The sequence below is a fragment of the Neovison vison genome, chromosome 1 (genome assembly GCF_020171115.1).
Source record: "Neovison vison isolate M4711 chromosome 1, ASM_NN_V1, whole genome shotgun sequence".
NCBI lineage: Eukaryota > Metazoa > Chordata > Mammalia > Carnivora > Mustelidae > Neogale > Neogale vison.
In genome coordinates this window covers 125,468,135-125,491,951 of record NC_058091.1, presented here as the reverse complement: position 1 = coordinate 125,491,951, position 23,817 = coordinate 125,468,135, and the positions used below count along the sequence as shown (strand labels likewise).

The 23,817-nt window shown below is 36.5% G+C and overlaps 1 protein-coding gene across 3 annotated transcripts in view; it reads left to right on the top strand.

The window, feature by feature from the left end:
* GMDS (GDP-mannose 4,6-dehydratase) overlaps nt 1-23,817 on the top strand; it is a 633,896-nt gene that overhangs the window by 148,343 nt on the left and 461,736 nt on the right. For all 3 annotated transcript variants that reach the window (XM_044257882.1, XM_044257899.1, XM_044257891.1), the window contains 2 exons: nt 8,764-8,851; nt 10,418-10,527. In XM_044257882.1, the coding sequence (XP_044113817.1) occupies nt 8,764-8,851; nt 10,418-10,527 (198 nt within the window). The remainder of the gene's footprint in view (nt 1-8,763; nt 8,852-10,417; nt 10,528-23,817) is intronic.

Below are 23,817 nucleotides of genomic sequence, written 5' to 3'. Positions count from 1 at the left end.
GGAGTTTAGAAACTAGAAGGAGTTTGAGAAAACTGAGAAATTTCTCCTATTAATCTTTGTTGATTTAATGTGGAGGGGGAAAAAAGTTTTCCTCAACCCTCTTGGGGTCCCTGGCAGGGTCTGAAAATAAAACTGAAAAGTATATAAGTTTATTTTCTGTAAGTTTAATGTGACTGGGAACTTTTATAAGGAAATGAAGATCCAAAGAAACCATTAAGGTTAAGTATTTTTATGTTAGGTTTGGTGGAGAATGGGTGGTGTTGGAGAAATATGACAGATCAGGGAGTATGAAGTAAGTATGGGAAACCTAACAAGATCTGTTTGTTTGGATTCTTCTTGGCATCCCCTCGTCTTCAGAGATAAGGATATTCGTTTTCTCCCATTATAGTGGTGGGCACCTCTCACTGGAGCATTTCGTGACTATTTCAGGAGAGAAGAGCAGGGTGAAAGTTAGAGAGACTTTTCTGCTTCTATTGTTTTGTCAGATTCCTTTAGCTTAAAATATTCCATACATCAAGGTGCCATATTTTGGGGTAGCGTGTCCTGAACCCCATCGTGGTCATTGCAGTTTTGAAGAGTGAGGTGGTATGTCAGAAGGAGTGCTTAAATTGCATGGATGTTGAAATTTACTTCCAAGGAGGACATGGGGAACTAAGAGGTGAGATGAGGATGATGGCAATAAATAGTATCTGCAGCTAGTCCAGAGGAAAATGGAGCAGGTATGATGGTGTGAGGTGGAGTAGTCACTGTGATAATGTGGTGGACTAGTGCTAGGGCCTGGGGTTAACGTGGATATGGTTGATGGTGAGTCATCTCAGTCAGCATGGTGGTGCTGTTAGCATTACTGGAACTGGCTAGGCTTCTTATAGGCACAGAGACAGACAAAGCTCTACTTAGGTGGCTTGTTAAGGAACCAGCAGACTTCAGAAGATGGGTAGTAATGTTCCCAAATGGATTACAGACTTAGAAATAAGTGTAATGATGCAACATGGGGGCTTAAGTGGGTAGGAGAAGAATCCATGAAACAAGATGGGATAGGGAGGGAGACAAACCGTAAGTGACTCTTAATCTCACGAAACAAACTGTGGGTTGCTGGGGGGAGGGGGGTTGGGAGAAGGGGGGTAGGGTTATGGACATTGGGGAGGGTATGTGCTTTTGGGTAAATTGGAAGGGGAGGTGAACCATGAGAGACTATGGACTCTGAAAAACAATCTGAGGGGTTTGAAGTGGCGGGGGGTTGGGAGGTTGGGGTACCAGGTGGTAGGTATTATAGAGGGCACAGCTTGCATGGAGCACTGGGTGTGGTGAAAAAATAATGAATACTGTTTTTCTGAAAATAAATAAATTGGAAAAAAAAAAGAAATAAGTGTAATGAGAACCTAGGACTGCCAGGTGAGCTACAAATGTTTTTGTTCCATTGACATTCGAAGTCATAAGAGCAGATTTGATTCTGATAAAGACAATAGAAGGTCCACTTGGCAAATCACAGTTAGTGGGAGAAATGAATCATTGAAACAATGATTGGCAAGAGAAGAGAGGTTTAGGAGTGAGATCCATAAATTGATAGAAGGAGATAGTATAGGTAATACAGGAGAAAGGTATAGAACTATAAAGTATAATCAGAAATGACTCCTTCTCGTAGTCAGGGGAAATATGAATTTTGTAGAACTAAGGGAGCGAAAAGGTAATTATCCATATTGTATTCAATTTTAATAGGCTGCTGTCTTCCATTTAAATGGGGGATACGTTATTAAGGGAAATCTAACGATGGCACGCACTTTATCTTTTTGAGCTTGGGCTGAAGGAAATTTTTCGAAGAGGCTGCATTGAAAATTTTCCAGAGTTATCAACCAGCAGTCCCTGGTTGCTCAAGACCATGAGCAAGATAATATGGTTAGTAAATTTCATGCAGTAGGGTAAGAGGAGACACCCGTCTGTACCTGAATCCAGAAGGTCAACATCAGCAATTTGAATGAGCACAGACTTTAACTCAGCAGCTTCTTAACCTGTAGTGTGCTTCAGAGTTACCCAGAAGCCCCATAAAGATGAGGATGGCTGTTTCTGAGTCTGGGCTGCTTCTGGGTTTGTGGGGCTTTCCTTCTCTGAGTTTGTATACTATTTAGAATTTAGTCTTTGTATAAGGAATATCAGTAATCTAAGGAAGAGCTGCAAACAATATACTTTGGGGTAGCAGAGTACGAATCAGGAACAAATAAACATGGGGAAGAAGAGCTATAGATTCTGTGAATATGCTTAATAATGAGGATGAGGGGCCAAAGGCAAGAGAAGCAAAGGCAAAAATGAACTTTTGGGATTTCATCAAAATCAAAAGCTTTTGCACAGCAAAGGAAACAGTTAACAAAACCAAAAGACAACTGACAGAATGGGAGAAGATATTTGCAAACGACATATCAGATAAAGGACTAGTGTCCAAAATCTATAAAGAACTTAACAAACTCAACACCCAAAGAACAAATAATCCAATCAAGAAATGGGCAGAGGACATGAACAGACGTTTCTGCAAAGAAGACATCCACATGGCCAACAGACACATGAAAAAGTGCTCCATATCACTCGGCATCAGAGAAATACAAATCAAAACCACAATGAGATATCACCTCACACCAGTCAGAATGGCTAAAATCAACAAGTCAGGAAATGACAGATGCTGGCGAGGATGCGGAGAAAGGGGAACCCTCCTACACTGTTGGTGGGAATGCAAGCTGGTGCAACCACTCTGGAAAACAGCATGGAGGTTCCTCAAAATATTGAAAATAGAACTGCCCTATGACCCAGCAATTGCACTACTGGGAATTTACCCTAAAGATACAAACGTAGTGATCCAAAGGGGCACGTGCACCCGAATGTTTATAGCAGCAATGTCCACAATAGCCAAACTATGGAAAGAACCTAGATGTCCATCAAGAGATGAATGGATCAAGAAAATGTGGTATATATACACAATGGAATACTATGCAGCCATCAAAAGAAACGAAATCTTGCCATTTGCGACAACATGGATGGAACTAGAGCGTATCATGCTTAGCGAAATAAGTCAATCGGAGAAAGACAACTATCATATGATCTCCCTGATATGAGGAAGTGGTGATGCAACATGGGGGCTTAAGTGGGTAGGAGAAGAATCCATGAAACAAGATGGGATAGGGAGGGAGACAAACCATAAGTGAATCTTAATCTCATGAAACAAACTGTGGGTTGCTGGGGGGAGGGGGTTGGGAGAAGGGGGGTAGGGTTATGGACATTGGGGAGGGTATGTGCTTTTGGGTAAATTGGAAGGGGAGATGAACCATGAGAGACTATAGACTCTGAAAAACAATCTGAGGGGTTTGAAGTGGCGGGGGGGTGGGAGGTTGGGGTACCAGGTGGTGGGTATTATAGAGGTCACAGCTTGCATGGAGCACTGGGTGTGGTGAAAAAATAATGAATACTGTTTTTCTGAAAATAAATAAATTGGAAAAAAAAAGAGAGTTACACACAAAAAAATAATGAGGATGAGGGGCAAATTTTAATTGTCTAGTAATGGCGAAGTCAACCTGTCATTGTGAAGGTGGGGAGGCATGGACTCTGTTGGAGAAGCAGTAGTCAACTGGAAGGGGGCAAACTGAAGAACAGAGATAGGTTGGTGGGGTAGTAGTGACGTGGCCACATAGGCAAAGGCAAACACTATCTACAGAATTAGCATAGCACAGTTACATATATTCCTTACTTTTTAGCTGGCTAACTTTAAAGCAAAAACAAACATTTGCATATGGCTTGAAAAAAGGAATATCATGTATGAATAGTCTGATAGTTATGGTTAAAAACCTTGTGTGACCTCACACAGTAGATTCTGAAAGGTGTGGGACCTTCTAATGTGGCCAGTGAAATCCATGCATCTGATTCTGAATGAACTACTTATTTATTTATTTAAAGATTTTGTTTATTTATTTGAGAGACAGAGCATGAGCAGTGAGGAGGGGCAGAAAGAGAGAGAGAAACACTCCCCGCTGAGCAGGGAGCCCGATGCTGGACTCCATCCCAGGACCCTGGAATCATGACATGAACTGAAAGCGGATGCTTAACCAGTTGAGCCACCCAGGTGTCCCTGAATGAACTATTTAATATGAGAAAGTGAAGGATTGCTTTATTCCTGGTCCAGTTCTCACTGAGAAGAGACTCTGTTTAAAGGTTTAAAGTTATAGTTTTTAGTGTTGCTTCTTTTTTTAATTTTACTTAACATTAATTATTAAAGAGAGCGCAAAGAGAATGAATCTAACACTTACTATTTATAGAATATAGGTGTTATCTCATGAAGAGGGAAACTAAGAATTATCAGGTTTTATTTTAAAAATCGCCCTTTAGGGTTGCCTCAGTGGCTCAGATGGTTAAGCCTCTGCCTTAGGCTCAGGCCATGATCCCAGGGTCCTGGGATCAAGCCCTGCGTTGGGCTCCGGGCTCAGCAGGGAGTCAGCTTCTTCCTCTGCCTCTCCCCCTGTTTGTGATCTCTGTGTCTCTTTCACTCAAATAAATACATAAAATCTTAAAAAAAAATCACCCTTTAAAACTTTGAGTATTTAATTCTACAGTTGTTGAAGTGCAAAGCATAATTCTCCCTTAAGCCCCATCAGCCAGCTTCAGAGCAAGGGAAGTGGAAGAGGCCATCTAGCTCACTGTGGCAAGGAGGCTCTTAGGGCTGGGTGCCGGATAGCCTGTGTTCTTTTATTTATTTTTTTTTTTTAAGATTTTATTTTATTTATTTGAGAGAGAGAGACAGTGAGAGAGAGCATGAGTGAGGAGAAGGTCAGAGGGAGAAGCAGACTCCCCATGGAGCTGGGAGCCTGATGTGGGACTCGATCCCGGGACTCCAGGATCACGCCCTGAGCCAGAGGCAGTCGTTTAACCAACTGCGCCACCCAGGCGTCCCTAGCCTGTGTTCTAATCCTCATTTGCCACCCTGCTGGCTGTGTAGTCGTGGGCAAGTCACTAGGCCTTCCTAAGACTTAGTGTCTCAAGTAAAATGGGTTGATAAAAGTACCTGTTTCCTTACATTGTCTTGAAGATTAGGTGAGACAGTACTTGGAAAACAGTCCAGAGAAGCTCTCTGGGATTTGTGGGGCTTTAGTTGATATAAGAGTGACACGGTGACACAGTTCTTGATGCTGACAGCCCTAGGGATACAGATTTAATAGAAGGCTTCTTGGTCCAGTTTATTAATTAGCATTAGTGAAAGGCAGACCTATTATATTTCCTAGGATCTTAGCTCTGTGCGCATTCCTTCTGGGTGTGAGGGGACAGGAACATCGATAGAAGTGAAACTCTGATAAAACTTTCAAGTGCCTTCCTAGCATCACTGTTAGCAGATAAGACAACAACATATACTTTTATACCCATTTTGTACCCAAAAAACAGAGAAACTAGAAAAACAAAAGACAAATTAAAATCTTTTAAAAGGAAAAATTTGTCTGGGAATAAATGAAATATTTGTATTATGTAATGTGGCAACAAATACAGCACAGCATATCAGAAATTAAAATAAAGAATAGATAAATAGTGGGTTTTCCTTCTAAGAGGAATTATGACCAGGGAGTATGAGGAGCACAGGAAGGAAATGACATATAAGGATTGTCCAGTTGTTATCTGTGGGAGATTATTTGTTAGAACATGGAGTTCCTATTCAACAATTCATGATCTGTGAGAATCTGTAAAATATTTTTTCTGGGTTTCTAGAACCTTGGTGAAAAAAGGCAGAAGTTTTTAGGGATTTCATTTTGAGAAGATACTGAGTGTTGGTAGGATGGACCATGTGTACACTTCAGCCTGACCACTTCCACTGGTTGTGTGATTGATCTCAGGCAGTGTCCTCACCTGTAGAATGCGTGTAATATATGGAAGGGTGTTGTGAGGATAAATGATTTAATGTCTGTGAAGAGCAGTGTCTGGCATGTGGTCATTGCCGTGAACATGTTAGCTATTCATGTTACCTATATAACCTGCACTTTTCAAAAGGCAAGTGGTATTAAACATCCCTGGGGAGTTATCCTTGCCTCCAAGAGAATTCTAGACATTGAAGAATTTGAAATCTAGTGGTAGTAATTTTCTGCTTTCTTGATTGAAATAACAAACAGATACCAAAGGATATGAAATCCAGTGGTAAGAATTTTCTGTTTTCGTGATTGTAATAAAAAATGAACAAACAAATGAGCAAGCATTTCTCTGTTATATTGCCTAATCTGACTCTAGGTTTTGGAGACAGACTAACTTTGTTCTGACGTTGAGATGACTTGAAATTTTCCTTTCATCACTTAGTTAAATTGAACATGAAATTTGTTTGTCAAAATACTCCTTTCTGTTTAAGACCTCAGTTTTTCAGAATTACATTTAGTTTTTGAACAGCTGCAACATAATAGTGATTTTGATTAAGTTTATATGGAGTCATATTCAGCTCATTTATCTTTTCGCTTTGGTTTCCTAACTCTTCATCTCTTTTTCCCCCCAAATCCTTATAAAAACAAACAATAACCTTACATACATCCCTTCTGTAAAGAGAAAGCTGCTAATCTCAAATTCTTAACTAGATTATCCAGTTTGCACACATTTTGGCTTGTCTTAAAGTTTGTATTTCACCTGTCTCTGAAGCAGACAGACTCAGCTTTCATTAGTTCTTAGAATAATACTTGCTGTCATGGATTAAGCATTTGGCAGGTCTTTCTTTCCCTGTATACACATACCAAAAGTTGGGAGTGAGGGGAAATTAAAACACATTTTTTCATATTAAAAAAACCCTAGTGCTTAATGCTTTTGGTTGTAAGTGTGACAAAAAGTCCTGTTATTTATTTGCTGTGACTTTGTGTAGTTGTCTGATCTTATATGGAATCTGTCAATATCATTCAATATTTTCACCAGAGCCTTTTATGTTTATATGCAAGGTGTATGTATATGGAGTTTCTCTTTGTTTCAGGATGTTGGAATATGTGACTTAACCAGAATCCAGCAATTAAGCGAAAAGATAGACTAATAATGTTATTATTATTATTTTCATTGTTATAATTAAATGATCTGTTTTTACAACATAGAGATTATTTTATGTCCAATGAACTAAAGCTCTACTTATATCTGAGAAAGCTATATTTTAGAAATAATATGGTGGCAAACACACAGTTTTGCCATATGTGAGTATATATGTGAACTTGGTTTTTATTAAACAAAAAATTATTTGTTAAAATTATTTGTTAAAATTATTTGTTAAAATTATTGTTTGTAGAGCAGTTCAACTTTACAATTAAATAACAACTTAAAATATTGGAGACCGTGAAGTAGAATCAATTCATGGCTTGATGTGTTATTTTATCTACTTCTAAATTAAGAAATGGAGATGTATACCCAAATCTCAATTTAACGTTTCCTAGGTTTTACAGTTTGCCTCCTAAAATTTTAGTCAACGGTTTGTGATGTTCCCTTCTTAAAAATATTTTCATTTTACCACATTTTCTTGGGCTTAGTTCTTTTGGAAAATAGTGTGGATGAGTTCTTTTCTCTTTGGCTAAAGCTACTAACCAAAAGAATTATTAATTGTGGGTGTGTTGTATCCTTTGCAGAAGTTAATTTCTCATGTATGCCGTATAAAATGACGATGATATGTCTTTCTATTTGAAAGAAAGTCTTATGTGCTTATAATTCCGCACCTTACCCCCCCCATCTGGAATATTTGAGTCATGCCAAGGATTAATTTTGGTTTGAAACAGACAGAAAACGATTGAGTTAAAATATAGAAGTGTATTCAGCTGCAAATGAAACTGCCCAACATACGAAGGAACGCTTTTAAAATAAGTGAAGGATTAAAACTGCCACCAGTAGAACTGGAAATTGGGCAGCTGGTGACATAAGCTTGTATTAGCATTGGCAACACAAAGGGAGTGATCTTGACATTAGAAGGAAGTGAGACCAGGTCTTGAACAATTTCTCTTATGTATCCGACACAAATAATCTTTTCTTTGGTATCAGACAGGTATGCATTCTTGTTCCAAGGACTTTCTTCCCCCTCACACAAATCATGGTTAAGCTAAAGATAAAAATTTAAAAAAGTAAAAAATCCTTTCTTCATTTGAGTTTTCTTTATGTCTTAAATCTAGTAGAATATAAATCTTGTCCCTAATCTATGCTATTTCTTTTTGACAAAGCTGGATAATAGCAGCAGCTGTCTGTTTATATTTGTGGACACAGGTATATTTATATATATATGTAATAGGTGCACGATGCAAATCTCTGAGGACACTGGGAGGATGTGGTGGCATCACAGCCTCTTGGCCTCATGCTTTGTGTTACAGAGGCTGCAAGGCAGTTTTACCGATATGATATGGCCTTACGTGGTCTGTCTTCAGTTTCAAACTGAAGAGATATTTTGTCAGCAGCAGGGCTCTAAGTGTGTATGTGTGTTTGGAAAAGGAGACATTTGAGTATCTGTAAGCATTTACTGAGAAGTCACATAATTATCTAATTACTTTTTTTGAGATTGGCAGTGAAAACACTGCAGAGAGATGGAGATACAATGCTGGTGGCTGGTGGGCAGTGGTTGGGGAGAAAATAAGCAGTGGAACTATTTTTAATAATTTAAAGATAAAATAATTTAAATTTAAAAATAATTTAAAGTTTGTAAGTTATAGACTTATAGTTATTTTTCACAAGGTAAGCATTAACAAAAGAACCTCTGAGTTGCTTATTAATCCTCATTGCACATTTATAATTTTTTATCTTTCCACATTGTAGGTCCATGGAATTGTGCGGCGATCCAGTTCATTTAATACAGGTCGAATTGAACATCTGTATAAGAACCCCCAGGCTCATATTGAAGGAAGTAAGTAATTTTTTTTTCTAAAATTTCTTTCTATAGCTTCCTATATTATGATAAGTTGTTTTCAAATGTCCAAAACCCATCAAATTGCAATTATTTACCCATGAATTGCCTGCATTTAATGCCATCTGCATGCTTTGAAAACCCTTCCATTGCTTGCTGCCCCTGGGCCACAGTGTCATCTTGGTTAGGCTGTTACAGGATATTGGTCAGGTGATGCTGCTCAAGAAACCAAGAGTAGACATGCCTTTGATCACCCTTCTCCAGGTGTCCTTATCCCCTCCAGTAAGATCAGGTCCATATTCACAGTACACTCCTTTGCTTTTTATGTTTGGTGTAATGTAATCAAGCTAAGTGATCTGTGTACATTTATTTAATTTTTAAAATAATTTGTGAAGACAGGTCCAAAAACAGGTGGCAATTAAAACTATATTTAATTGCTTTACAGATCACTGTCAGTATTTGCAGTTGCATGTTATTTTTGTTAATAAAGTTGCCTGAATGTAACCAGATAGTCTACACAGCCCAGTCATAGTGTGTTCTCATTTGCCTTTTATAGCAGCTCCTAAGCTTGTGAATGAAACCATTTTACAGATGAGGAAATAGAGGCAGAGAGAGGTGGTAACTTTATTGAGGTCACATACCATGTAAAAGACAGAGGTAGGACCAAGACACTGGGTTTTTAACTCCCGAGTTCATCCTCCTTTGCTTGTCCCATTTTTCTAGCTAGCAAGGATAATTCAGTCTGCATGTAAAGCATTAATGATTTTGTATTCATTTCAGAACACCAAATATTTGCAATTTTGTGTTTACTTGTATAGGTAGTGATATCATCAGGAATATAACCTAGTTAGTTGTTTCCACTAAAGGCTTTTTACCTTAATATTTAGGCTACTCAGTACATCCTCCTTGAAAATTATAATTTTTGTGCAAAGTACAGAATGGTCGTACCATTGGATCTAGACACATAGATCATTATTATGTAAAAATCACAAAAATATCAAGCTAGCAAATCACCCATCTACATGTGTCATATTTAGTGAAGTCATTAAGGCTATGCTGTGATTTAGGTTAGAATAGGCTGACTAGTTGTCCTAAACAATTACTGTCTTTACATCAGGCATTTTATGGATGGCTTAAGGATTGCAGTCTATGAAGTTCTTAAAAATCGCTAGATAAAAGTATCTGTTTCACTATTACCAGTGTATTACAGAGTTCTTTAGACAATGTGTTCATTTTTGTGAGATTTTCTCTGTCTGAATCTCACTTTTATGTAACATATCTTACAAACTACCTGGGAACCATATGATATGTTAATTGTATAACATTGACTTGTTAAGATTTTTTAAAAAGTTCATTTGGGTTTTTACAAATCTTACACATTTTTTACAAATTTTACACATGTGAGTATCTTTCTACCATTTAGTTTCTTTAAAGGTGACAGTTATATTCTGCTGCTCTGAAACCAGTGTGGTTTTCAGACTTTCAGAACATACCTTTCAATTTTGATATTTTTTTAAAAATTGGCTTATGTTTTCTTCTATCTAATGGTGTGCTTTTGAATTCTAGACATGAAGTTGCACTACGGTGATCTCACTGACAGTACCTGCCTTGTGAAGATCATTAATGAAGTAAAGCCTACAGAGATCTACAACCTTGGAGCCCAGAGCCATGTTAAAGTAAGCCATTTTTACAGACAGACTTCTCTGGCTGTGTTCCTGAGTTGTTCTGTATTTTACTTTTTTCTGTTCCTTTTGTTGTTATTGTTGTTGCTGTTTCCTAATGCAGGCACTACTCCTAGTCTTCAAGTTTAATAAACGAATTTAATAGAAATACTATACTTTTTAAAAGTGTATTCTCTGTTACTGAGCAACACAAAATCTACTGCTAACATTAAAATAGCAGTATTCATTTATTTTGGGTTGATCTTGTAGTCTGTTTTCTGCCATTTCAAATCCCATTGTGAATGAAATGTTTTGTTAAAATGTTGGAAAATGTAATGCAATAAAACTACTATTTTAATATTAATTTTTGGTAGTGGTTATATTACTGGCCGAGAAAATAATATTTTTTTAGTTCAATAATATGTTAAAATTAACCAAGTTAACTTTTTATTGTAAGTAGTAAAATCATGGGAAGAAAAGCAGTTTTTATCTTCTTGTCTCCTCAGTATGATACAATTAATGTTGATTTCTTTCTGAGATAAATTCAGATTCTCTGGTAGTCTACTTACCTCTCTTTAGTTTTTCTTTCTGGAACAAATCACAGTAAACCTGAGAAGCCCATGCCTAAGGCTCTAGCAATCTGCTTAATTCAAATTTCCATTTTTGTTGCTGTATCCCAGTGTCCACTTGAGTTAGTGAAATCTGAAGCCAGGAATGATATGAGCTCTATTTAGATACTTATTCAGTCACAATAGTGGAGCTGAGAAATAAAAGCAAATAACTCTAAGTTAAAAGAGCCCCTTGTCATCCTGCCAAAAAAAAAAAAAAAAAAAAAAAAAGTCCAGAGAATCTATTAACTCTTTTTTTTTAATTTCGCTTTTTAATGAACAAATTCAGCAGTGTTATTTCAGAAATACTTAAGATGATTTGTATTCCTCTATATCCCTAACTTTAGAAAGAATGGAATCTATATGCCCGTTTAATATCTCTGCTAGTTTAAAGGAGAAAATATAAACCAAGTAAGATGAAACCAAGTGTGGAATATAGTGAGAGAAACGTAGGGGTTACCCAGTCTTGTTAATATTAAATTTAAAAATAGTAAATCCTCATAATTTACATTTTTCTCTAAAATGTTATCCTTGAAGGATAGCTACATATCAATAAAGTTCCTTCTTTATTGTGCTGTCTCAGAAAAAAATTTTCCCCTTTCTTAATCTCTGATGATTCTGTTTAGTATCCAGTGTTAACTTTTGGGCTGTGAAAGTTATCAGCATCTTTCAGTTAGAGCAGAGCTGTTTTTCTAAATGATTCTGAATATCTTTTCTCATTTTTAAAGGATATCTTATGCATCTATGCCGGGAGAGATTACCACCTGTTTTCTGTGGAGAAGTAGTTGCTGTCTTTATTACTCCAGGTGTGAAGACTGTTTATCACTAACTGGAGCAATCAGTCCATCTTCCACACTATAATTTATCTAGTTGCTTCTTGGCCTTTTTGGCCAGTGTGAGAGTATTTTCCAGGCAAAATTAGAATGTTTTGTTATGAATGCTCTGTTACACAGTTTCCTTTAGATTAAGAGCTTTCCTTTGTGATTGCAGATAGTTTATCACCCCTGGACCTATAAACTGGCATGGTGGGAAGATGTAGGAAATTTTATGAAGATTTATTTATAGAAGGTCCCCCCTCTCCTGTCATTTTAGTGTTAAATGAACCAGTCTTCTCCTTTTTCCAAAAACTTTTAGTTCAAAAAGTCTGTTGTACTTTTCTTACTTGAAATGAACCTATTCCTTTGTGAGTATCATTCTAGAGTGGTTGCTCTGTAAGTATAGAAAGCTTAGGAAACCAAGTCATTTCATTCTAAGTTGCTATGTATGTGAAGTTTGTCTGTTTTTATTGTGTTTTGCCTGCTTCTCCTGAAGGCCAGTTAATTGGCCAAAATGGTTTTTAATTGAATATTAATTTTGACTTGTAAGATCATTTAGCCCTTCAGCAAATATTTACATTTATGATGGAATGGAGGATACTAAGATGTACGAAACCCACTTCTGTTGTGGAGGTTCTAAAGTGGTGTAGGGGTGACTGTGGCTTGTGACAGAGGCTGACGTTAATATCTTTGAGTCTTTAGAGAATGGTGAGAGAACTTCAGTGTGAGGGGATTATCATGGTATCAACAAGGGGTTTTATGGAAGAACTTTGCAGACATATTTAGTGGGAACTTGTAGTCGAAATGAAGGTAGTGATGTAAGGCCCATGAAAAGTGAGAAAACTTGGGTTATGTCTGTAACATGAAGAGCATTCTAGATTAACTGAGCAAAAAAGCCGTTGAAGAGAAATGTGATGTATGGCTGTGTAGGAAGTTGGGCTACCTTTGGATAGCCTCTGTATATTTTTGAATATGGGGAAAACAGATTTAGAGATGAGTTGTACAGGTTAAGTAAGTCTAGCGGTAGACATATTGGAAGCTGTTGGAAGATGGTGGGAATGGGGTGGATGACATGGGGTGCCTGGTCGGGCTGACCTCTCTGCTGATAAGATATGGGAGCCAGGGAAGAGGGAAAGCAATTCAGTACCCAGGGGACAGAAAAGTAATGGTATATAGTAGAAGTAGGCATTTAAGGAGGGACTGTTGGAGTCAGGCAGGGTAAATGAAAAATTCTCTCTTGGATATATTCTACTGGCAGGACTTGAAGTGCAATCAGGGGAAGCAGGTCATAAGGTAGTTTAAAATATGTTGTGAGGTTTGGGAGAGATTTGGGGTGCAAAGATATAAAATCAGCTCTGGGAATCTTGAGATAGCAAGGAAGAAGCTAAAGAAAGAAGAATAGAGGACTAAAGCTTGAACCTAGGGGACATGAGTGCATTTAGAATGGGAGGAAGAGTAGTCACTGATGACAGGAAGGTAGGAGATGGACAGGCAAGAGAGTGGAATGGTGTCACAGAAGTAAAAAAAAAAAAAATCATGCCATTTTAAGCAGGAGGGAATATCAGCAGTGCTAGATACGCCTAAAAAGAACATTTTAGCATATGATAGAAGAATTAGTTAGGATGTAGAGGACTTAGAAGTTGAGGGGTTATGAGGGAAATGCAAATTGAGTAGATTCTATTCTAGAGTTTCCTGGTGTAAGAGGGAAGAAAGAGAATATGATAGATAAGGCTCACTTTAGCATCAGCTGCAGGTTGCAGGGCCATTCCCCAGAATTTCTGATTTATTAGGTCTAGAATGGGGTGAGAACTTCATTTTGGGGACATGTTCAGGTATTGCTGACTCTGGTCTGGAAATTTCACTTGGAGAACCATTGCTCTAATGTTTCGAGTCCCTTGGTTTACCCATATTTAATATGTGCCTTAAATGTATTCTTCTTAGGCATTTTTTAAATGTGTCAGCTTTTGTTTTGATATAAAATTGTCCTGCTCCTTACCAGATAGTGACCTAGTGAGCTTTTAAAGCCTGAAACTATACCTGTTATCAGGAATGATGAGAATGGAAAGAGTCTAAGGAGAATCTGATATATGTTTTTACCAAAATTCTTCCCATTCACAAATCTTTTTCTGTGTAGTCCATGAGAAATACTAGTATTTTAGAGGAATAGTATGAGTACAAACCACTGCTAGAATGTCCTTTAAAAATCCATGTTCCATGTCACTATTTCTGCTGTGATCTAGGGTCAGCTTGATTCTTAATCATGGAAAGAGTGGCTGTGGGGCAGGGGCTGGAGTGAGGGCAGCTGGGGATGACAGATGGGCATGTTGCTAGGGCGATGTTGCTCTGTTCCCTTACCACTCCAAGGCTCTGCGTGTTGGTCTTCAGTTGTCTGCCTGTTCTCCTAGAAGCTTGTTAGGGGATTAGGATGGAAAATACATACAAGCATGCATGCATGCATACATACATACATACATACATACATACATTTTTATAATTGATTTCTCAGTGTTAGCCAGCTTTGTAGGATTTATTGTATTCTTAGACAGTAGTTCTTAAACAAAAGTTCTTTCTGACAGTGGAATATTTGCAGTTAGGTTAATTAAAATACATTTTTATTATTTGGCTTGGAGCTTTTTTTAAGGAAGGCTCTAATATTAGTACATTTTATATTTAATTTTGAATCTGTGACTTCTAGACTGGGTGTTGTTTATGTTGGCTTCTCTTTGTGCAGGATAAAGTCTTCTATCACTCTCACTTCCAGTTAATTTGCTGTGGGCTATGGTATGCTAAAAGTAAGGAAAATAAAATAATAGGAAGTTGGTCTGGTTTCCTGTAGGAAACCAATGAAGATGAAATTGGTTCTTGGAATAAACCCACAGCAGTCTGGGAAATACTGACTGAAGACATTTTTCTGAATCATAAACAGAAAAATTATGACTCATGAAGTGTGGGTCATTGAGAGGCTGATTTGATCTTATGTGGGAGAAAGTGAGAGATGACGGAAATGTACTAGTTATTAAAAGTAGTTAAATCTAGCATGATGACATCATCCAAGTAGGAACAAATTATCCAATATTTAGCCCTGCCCATTTTCATGGAGAAAATGTTTCAAGAGCCTGCTTTATTGTTCTTCCTTTTTAACTGTGTAAATAATAGTTTTTCAATAATTTGTGTCTTCAATTTCTTATCTGTTCAGTGTGTATTACTGTCATGATTTTGGATTTTTCCACCATCCCTCAAGCTTTGGCAATCTCATGTCATTCTTAAAACCATAGTGTTGGATGAAATCTTCGTACAGTAAATCTAGTCCAACATTACTCCCTTTTGTCTCACATTGTTATGTTGGAATTGCCTTTATTTTTTTTTCCCAAAGAAATGAAAATTATGCAGTCATGGAATGTTACAGTTAAAAGGAACTTCAGAAATGACTTCATATGATTTTCATTTATAAATGAAATTATCTACTCAAAGTCACGCATCTAATTGCTGGCCAATCCAAGATTGGAACTCAGATGTTTGTTTTCTATAATTTATTTTAAAGACCATTCAAGGAAATGATTACAATTGTAATGTAAAATAGTTCTCACCTTAAGTTTTTCTTTCTTCACATACCTAAGTTTCTTAAGTTTATTTTTTTTTCCTTGTGATGTCAGTAGATAGAAAGTTGTTTTCTCTTTTCGGTTTTGAGAAGGATTTTCAGTGTTAAAGGCCATTAGTAAGTCTTTAATTTTCTTATCCAAGAAAAATATCTTTAATTTTATCTAATTCTTTAATTTTATCTTAGGCAAATTGAACAACTCCATGCTTTTCATTAATTTTCTGACCCTTTGATGACCTTTATTATTTTCCTTTTCAATTCTCTGTAAACTGTTTGTTTAATTTTGTTTCATGACACCTGGGAGGCCTGAGTGCCCAGAAGGTAAACTGGGGCATGGCTGAGTGAGTGGGATCAGGAGTGGGAGTAGGATTTTCTTGTCTGGTTGTATGGGACCAGTCAGCAGATTGTGGGCATGGAAGCAGGAAAGGGCTGAATCTAAATTGTCCTTATTGTGGGACTCCCAGCCCAGGAAGCTAGGCAAGAAGCAGAGTTGACTATGAGCCAAATGTCTAGTGTAGTGGCAGGCACCAAGTTAGAATCCAGGAGAGATGAGAGAAAAACCAGGCCAGGGAATGAAGTTGGGAATAAAAAAGAGGCATGGGAATTAGACAAGTGGCCCCTGGGAAGAGGACTGAACAATTTAATTAACCAAGGTAAAGACTATCATCTCCAGTAGCTTTTTCCTGGCTGGTCCTGGGAGTTGAAATTTATAGCTAAAGAGCTGACCCCCATATTTATCTCTAGGAAGCCTAAACCTCTTGTGGCTTCTTTCATTGAGGGGAAGGAGACAGGTAGCTAAATGTATTGAAGAATTGCCTTATGGTAGGAAAAGGCAGGTGCCTATGTTGAACATCTGGTTACTGCCTGACTAACCCAGTTATAGAACAAAATAAAATTGCAACAGTGTGGCCCTTTGCTGTGCAATCATAGCAGGGGTAAAGGGTGGCATATTAAAAACTCAGAGCAAATGGCAGAGAGCACTGTTCTTCTGTGTCCTTTATCAGTCATTCCCTTTTTGGGGGCGGGATGGGGATCTTGGGGAGGCTGACAAGGAGGTGTGAGCAGAGCAAGAAAATAAGGAGTAGGCAGGGGCATGACTATTGCTGTCAGGAAGGGAACTGTAACAGCATCCTTAAATGCGGGTGAGGGTCGAGCTCCATGCCCACACAACCGTGTGTTAGATTTCATTAGACTGTGTGGACTATAGCTATTCAGTGCTTCTTCTGCATGCGGCCTTTTATCAGGCCCCAGTGCCAGCACAGTGATGCAGGAGGAGGCTCACAAATGCACATCATTGTTAGAGTTGGAACAAGTATCCTCATCCTCCAAGTCCCACTTTTGGAAGATCCCATTATAGCACTCTGCTTTTATGAAAGACCTGTATTAGCACCTGTTATCACCAATCAAAAGAAATCTGAAGAAAATTTTCACTTTTAGAATAGTGTTCAGCGCCTGTTTTGCAGTGAGGCAGCATGCACCCTGAGCAGCGAGAGTGGCCGCATCAGGCTTCTTCCCCAGGAGCTACATTCAGCATCTCAGGATCAAGACAACATGGCTTTGAAAAGTGATTATGAGTGTCTGTGCTTTATCTTGACTTTTGTGCATCTTTTAAGCAAATGTATCCTAAAGTATCAGGAAAGCCTAAGGGAAGTTATTTTTTGGGTCTGGGAATGCTCAAAAATATCATATAAATTGATGGTAATTGTTTGTTTGCTTTATGCCATTTTGGCTTATGAAAGTTTTCCTAGATGGTCTACTTTTGGATATTGGGGGAAACCTGTAGATGACTGTCATGGGGCAGAAGGGAGGAAGGTTTTCATGAAATACTGTGATACAGACAAGAGTGATCAAATCAGGGATGGAGATGGAATTCCCAGGACACATTCTGAAACTTTAGATCCAGGCCTACCCTAGACCCTGGGCCTTGGTGTTTTCCCTGGCTTCAGACATGGCTGTGGTATGTGTTAGGTATGTGACTTTGGCAGAGTGCTCAGCATTTTTAAGCCTCATTTACTAATCTATAAAATGAGCACCTACCTTAGGTTGAGAATCCTTATGACATGCTTCTACCTATGGGCCTTTGCACTTACTTTTGATTATGATACTCTTTCCTAGATACCTACCTGCTTATTCCTTTAACTACTCTCAACCTTTACTCAAATGTCAGCTTCTCAGCAAGGCCCTCCTGACCATGCTGTTTACTAGTAACTTCTGGGAATGGTGGCAAAGGAAAGCTACGAAATAAATGTGGTAGGAACAAGAGAGAGGGGCCAGAAAATGCAAATTGGCTACTCTCCTTTCCTACTTCCAATCCCAGTGTGCTCCCTATCATAATTTAGGTTTAACATGAGGCAAATTATTCAGAGAAACGAGTTCACTAACGTAACACAGGGTATGGACATATCATGCATTGTTTCATCTGCCTATGATACAAACTTGCCTTTTGCCATACCAGCTGTTTGAAACTGTAAGTAAGAATATTTTCCTCACTGAAATGCCTGTAGTACCTGCCACTGAAATGTTAACTCGTTATGCCATGTTATAAAGAGGAAAGTGATGTTTTGGGCCCTTTGATTTTTATGAAATGGGCCATAGTATTTTGAGGTGGAAGTGATCTTGGCAATGAGCCAGCTCAAGCCCTTATTTTACAAAACGCAGCTTGGGACTTCCATTTGATGAGCAGCAGGGCCGCCTGTCTAGGCTGGGACCGAGGACTGACGCTACTTCATATTCTTGTCATACAGCTAATCTAAGAAGACTGAGGTGGGGAAGGTGTCACTGAAGTATCAGGGGAAGAGAACATAAAACTCTGATGTTTGAAGTTTCACCTCTCTTCTTATTCCCACCACTTATTACAGTGAAACAAAGTTTTGATCCAATTGGTTTGAGTTAAAAGCATTGTTTTTTCCCTTGATGGAGGAAACTGGTTGTAATTAATACCACATGAATAGTGTTTGGATAGCAAAGAAGATCCCTAAATACAACAATGCGGGTGAAATGTTAGCACGTAAGTAATACTAAAATTAAATTAGTATAGAAGGAAAATAGAAATCTATAGTACTAAGTCAGCAGAAATAATTATGATCTTTTTGGCTAGGATAGTTCAATAAAAATTTTTATATCGAGTGCCTATACTGTGCTAGTGTGTAAGTAAGTTTCTCTAAAAGCTATAGGAAGCTAATGATATTTTTTACTTAGAATAATAAGAAGAATCAATAACTTGATAACCAAAATGAATAATTTGTTCCTATTTGGGTACTTTTAAAAAAAATTAATTGCCAGGTCAGTTATTTGACTATTATAATATCAATTAACCTATTTCCTAAGATTTAAAAGTAAATATTTCCTTTTTAATACGTAAATGTATTTTTGTCCATATACGAGTATACACAAATTCTAACTCCTTGTTTGGTCTCTGAAGAGAACTTCTTTTGTTAGCAGATAAACTGATACAGGCTTATATATTTTATGAGGCTTAAAATCAGTTCTTATATTTTCATATGTAATTCTTTTTTATATGTAATTCTTGAGTGTGCTCAGAGCAGCATAAAACCACCCTAGTTGTTAGCAAGTTATTAATATTGAAATTATGAAGGTAGCTTATGGGCAGAAGTCTTTTTTGGTAAAGAGCAGTGAGTGCAACTTTGAGAATCTGAGTACTAATAAGGTTATGTTTGCTATTAGATCTAATACCCTTGCATACTACAGTGTGTCTGTTTCTGGAAAAATTAGCTTTCTTACAAGTCAGTTTAGCAGGATGAATGGAGCAACTAGTGGATGCTTTTACTCTCCATAGACAGATAGCTTTGGTGATAGAAACCTCTACGGTCAAGTAAAGTGGTGGTTTTGCTTGTTTTTGTTCTTTAAGCCTCTATTTCTTTCTGATTGATTCTGTGTTTCATCACCTGTGTGGGCACAGTCCCCATGATATTTAATAAATTTGGTTTAACAACTCTAGTTGTTACAAGGAAATTGTAGTACAAAGCCTTATCATTATATAATTTAACATTTATGCTTACAGTGCATTAAATCCACTAATGTAAATATGACTCATCAGTTTCTATGGTTCTTAGAAAGAAGTTTAGCATTTTTTATCTTACATTCATGAGGGTATAGCAGGACTTTATAATGCTTGTGGGTCCCTGTGTGTCATCTGGCTCAAATTCTTTTTGGAAGCCTGTTACGGATTTGAGCAATTGAATTCAAATCTAAAACCACTTAAAAGTCCTTTATAGTCCATTAAGAATTTATATGAGAGAGAACACTCTATGAAAGTTCTCCTCTCCCTGTTCAAACAGATTGTTCTGTTTTATTAGATCTAGGTGGTATTGTAATTTTGATAACAGCTAATAACGTTTGGAATTTTGCTTATAATTAGTGGACCACACAAAGGTATGTTTGTCGGGTGTTTCACTCTTAATGCACTTATTAAATAAAGTCTTAAATATTATTTTAGGTTTGTAACAATTAAGCTAAAATTAATGCAAATAGTTAAATCTTAGTATCAATTTCTAGATTTATAAATACAAATAGTAAACAGTGTAGGTTCTATGAGTGAAACATTTGCTTTAGATTTTTAATGATGAAAACTTTTTGGATTCCCAATTAGATTGGAATATATAATTTGTATAAATTAAGATGTAGATATAGATTATGCTTTGTTTAATATCATAGTTAGAAGTATCTGTAGTCCCCCACCCAAAACCCACAAAACACTTGCGTGTAAATTTAAGAATTTAAACTTAACTGCTCTTTTAAACACCTCATATGGGTTCATATCAAATATGATTCTTACTATATTCTTTGAATACAAGTGCAGATTATAAAATTCTCTTTGTTAAAGTTAGATCCTTAAAATTGGTAGAGTAAAATAAAATGAAATCTTTTCAATTTCAAAAAGTTTAATGCATAATATCTTTTTTGTTAATTTCGACTTAAGTTATAAAGTATTGGATACCTTACCCGTGCCAAAGAGAAACAAATTGTAAGACAATAACCCTAATTTAGATCTCCATTTTTTGAAAAATGTCGAACATGAAAGATTAGTAAGTTTCATTATGTTACTTTCTTTAGTAGCATTCACTTAATAGGTGCATTGTTTATGGATATTAATAAAAAAATCAGCCATGAAGAATTTAAATTTGTTTTATTTACAGATAAATATGCAAAATGGCTTGCTAAACTCTTTTAAGTTTATCATTAGAATAACTTAGACCAAAAATTACTTTAAAAAGTTTAACGATGAGCTCAACTTCCCTATGATTTTAATGTTGATGATTAAAATTTGTTGATGATTAAAATGTAGTATATCCAGATGACAAATATTGTGTCGATAGTAGTTATGCAGTAACTGTAAATGTCAGGCTGGCAGAGGCGAGGCAGTCAGGGTCAGCTTTTCATTCTGTTTGGTAAATCAGGGTAGAACCTTTCCTGAGTTTCCTTTCTACTCCTACCCCCAAATGGTTACATATTTGTACCAGTTTTTTTTTTTTTACAGTAAAATGTCTTTCAGAAATCAATAATATTGACAAACAGTTAAGGAACATTCTTCAGGACTATTAAAACATCATTACTCCTGATTAAAAATACCAGTTTTTACCTTAACTGTGTATTGTTAAATGGTTTAGTAGAGGAAAGTCTTGTTTGTTTGTTTTGCTTATGTTTCCCACTTGGCTCACACTGGAGTGATTTTGTTTATTTTTTTTTGAACTAACATTTTTCAGGACAATTCAGAAACAACATAAGCACTACTGAGGGGGAGGTTGTGAGGCTCTTTGGTATTCTGATGTATTTCTCTGTCTTCTCTAGAAAATAATTTTTGAGTGTTTGACAAAGAGTGGTTAATTATTAGATCACAGTATTTGAGTTATTGGTAATTTAAATGATGTAAATAAATACCTTTTTATTGGATTGCTTTACATTTGCTTTGTATTAAATATGAAATTTTTTTGGCTAAGTTATCTTTTTTTCATCAGATTGTTTGGAAATAGTATTTAGATTACACTTTTGCAAAAATTAATTCCTTTCATTGTAATTATTTAAGTGACTTAAAACTTCACCTTTCAGTGTTTCTCTTCTAAACATAACTGTAGATTTTCCATATTAGCTATAATTTATCAACAGCATTACTGAAAAAACTGTTGGCTTTGGTTTATGTTAAGCAATGCATCCTCACTACTCTTTCAGGGTTAGAAAGTTTTTTTTAGAAATTCCTGGTAAGCTTCGGCGTTTCTGTGGGGAGGCAAATTATTCCTGAAGCTTCACTTGTCATCTGTCTAGATTAGAGCCATGATTCTTTTTGGAACACGGGTGGTTTCTGGTGCATGGAAGAGTGTTGTGCTCTTTTCTACACATAGATGGCAGCAAAGTGTTACAGACAGCGGAAGTCAACCTTGTTCTTATAATGAAAGATGAATGACAGTATAAACTGACTTCTATCAACGTAGCTGCCTGTGTCCTGTAGTTAAACATAAAATAAGAAAGAAAGCCACTATTGATAACACAAGAATATAGGAGAATGAAGAAGGCTATGAGAAGCTATAATACACTGAATTTCTGGACAAATCCCAGGTGGGAAGGCTTAATCTTTTAAGGTATGTCATCCACTCCTGTAAGATGATAGAAATCAGCTAAGATAATATGCGTGTCAAAATAAAGAGACAGCTAAGGGCTGAGGGGTGGTAGGGAAAGAGGGAAGTAAAAGAGAAACCATACACAAGTTGCAGCGGCAAGTAATGGCCTGCTGCCTGAGGGTACTGTAGAGTTTGGCCTGCATGTCTCCTTCTTAGTTAAGCAAGTTACAAAGAGGAAATGTCAGTCCACGAATCAGACAAACATTCCATGGGAACATTTGCTCAAATGTCAGCATTTTAGAAAATAGAACTGCAGTCTGTTATGGTCTGGTCCCCACGCTGGATTTGCTATTAAACACACAAGTACAAATATATATTTCTTCAGAATGCGTTTGCAATTAAGAAGCCATTTTATGTCTTAATTAGCATTCCTAAATAATGACATAATCACTATAAAAATGACAGTCATCGTTATAATTAATATTTAATATGTGTCTGTTTCTGAGGAACTTTCTGTGGCTTCCCACAAATTTCCAAGGTAATTTTCAAGTTGTAGAATTGAATTTGGTAAAATCACAGACATGAGGATCTAATGAAGTAAAATCGTATTTATTAGAAACCTGAGATATGGAGGCAAGTTATAAAAAAGCAATTTGTACCGTGTCCTGAACTATCGAATCATGTCAGTATCTTACTAGTTATAAACATAATAAGGGCTCCTTAATACCTCTAATGTAATGGTAATGTTGTTCAAGAAAACATTTCCGTACTCTTTAGTTTTTTTCTGATCTACTCTTATGCGATTTAGTACCACAGACTAATCTCTGTGTCACAAAATTGATTCCAAAGGTGTGTATAACAACTTGCTCAAATGCAGTGTCTGGCAAGTCTCTCTTGTGACAGCAACTTATTTCTCACATAATTATTTTTTTAGTAAATTTGATATCTTAACAACCCTTCCCCTCATTTCTGGGTTCAAAAAATAACACTTAATATAATTTATTTCTCATACTTAATAAAGGCTTACTTGAGAGTATATTGCCATTCACTCTCTAGCTGCTTCAAGCAAACGAGGTTAGAAGGGAATGTGGTTTGCCAGAGTGTGCGGTGGTTTCCAGCCCCATTTGCTGTGCACTGTAATGGGCCTCAATGTTGTTTTAATGAAGCATAAAACATATTCCGGCTGCTGCTTGTTGCTTATTAATGATTAAATGGTTACATTCTGTCATATCAGTAGAAAAAGAAGATCCCCTCATATATATATACTCTCTCTCTTTTTTTAAAATCTGTTTTGTAAACTTTAATTTGTATCCACGGATAAGTCTGTGTTACTCTGATTTTTTTTTTTAATTATAGGCTGTATAAATACAAGAACTAAAATTTTTATATTCATCAAAATTTGAATTTGATTCTAAAGGTAATTTTTAAATAATTTTATGGGCTTTCAATTTAATTAATTAAGTGGATTTTTATAAGATGAACTTTCAGTCATGCAGTTCTTGAAACTGAAGTCAAGAATGTTCAAATTAATTATAATTATATGTAAATTTCTTTATTAATTATTATCAAAATATCACATATATTTGTTTTAGATTTAGATATAAATATAATTTGTTATAGACTGACATCTGCTGTTTGAAACAACTTTTAACCAGAATATACTATGTTTTGCCGGTGACAGCATACTTTTTCTTTCATACTTTTTGTCCCTT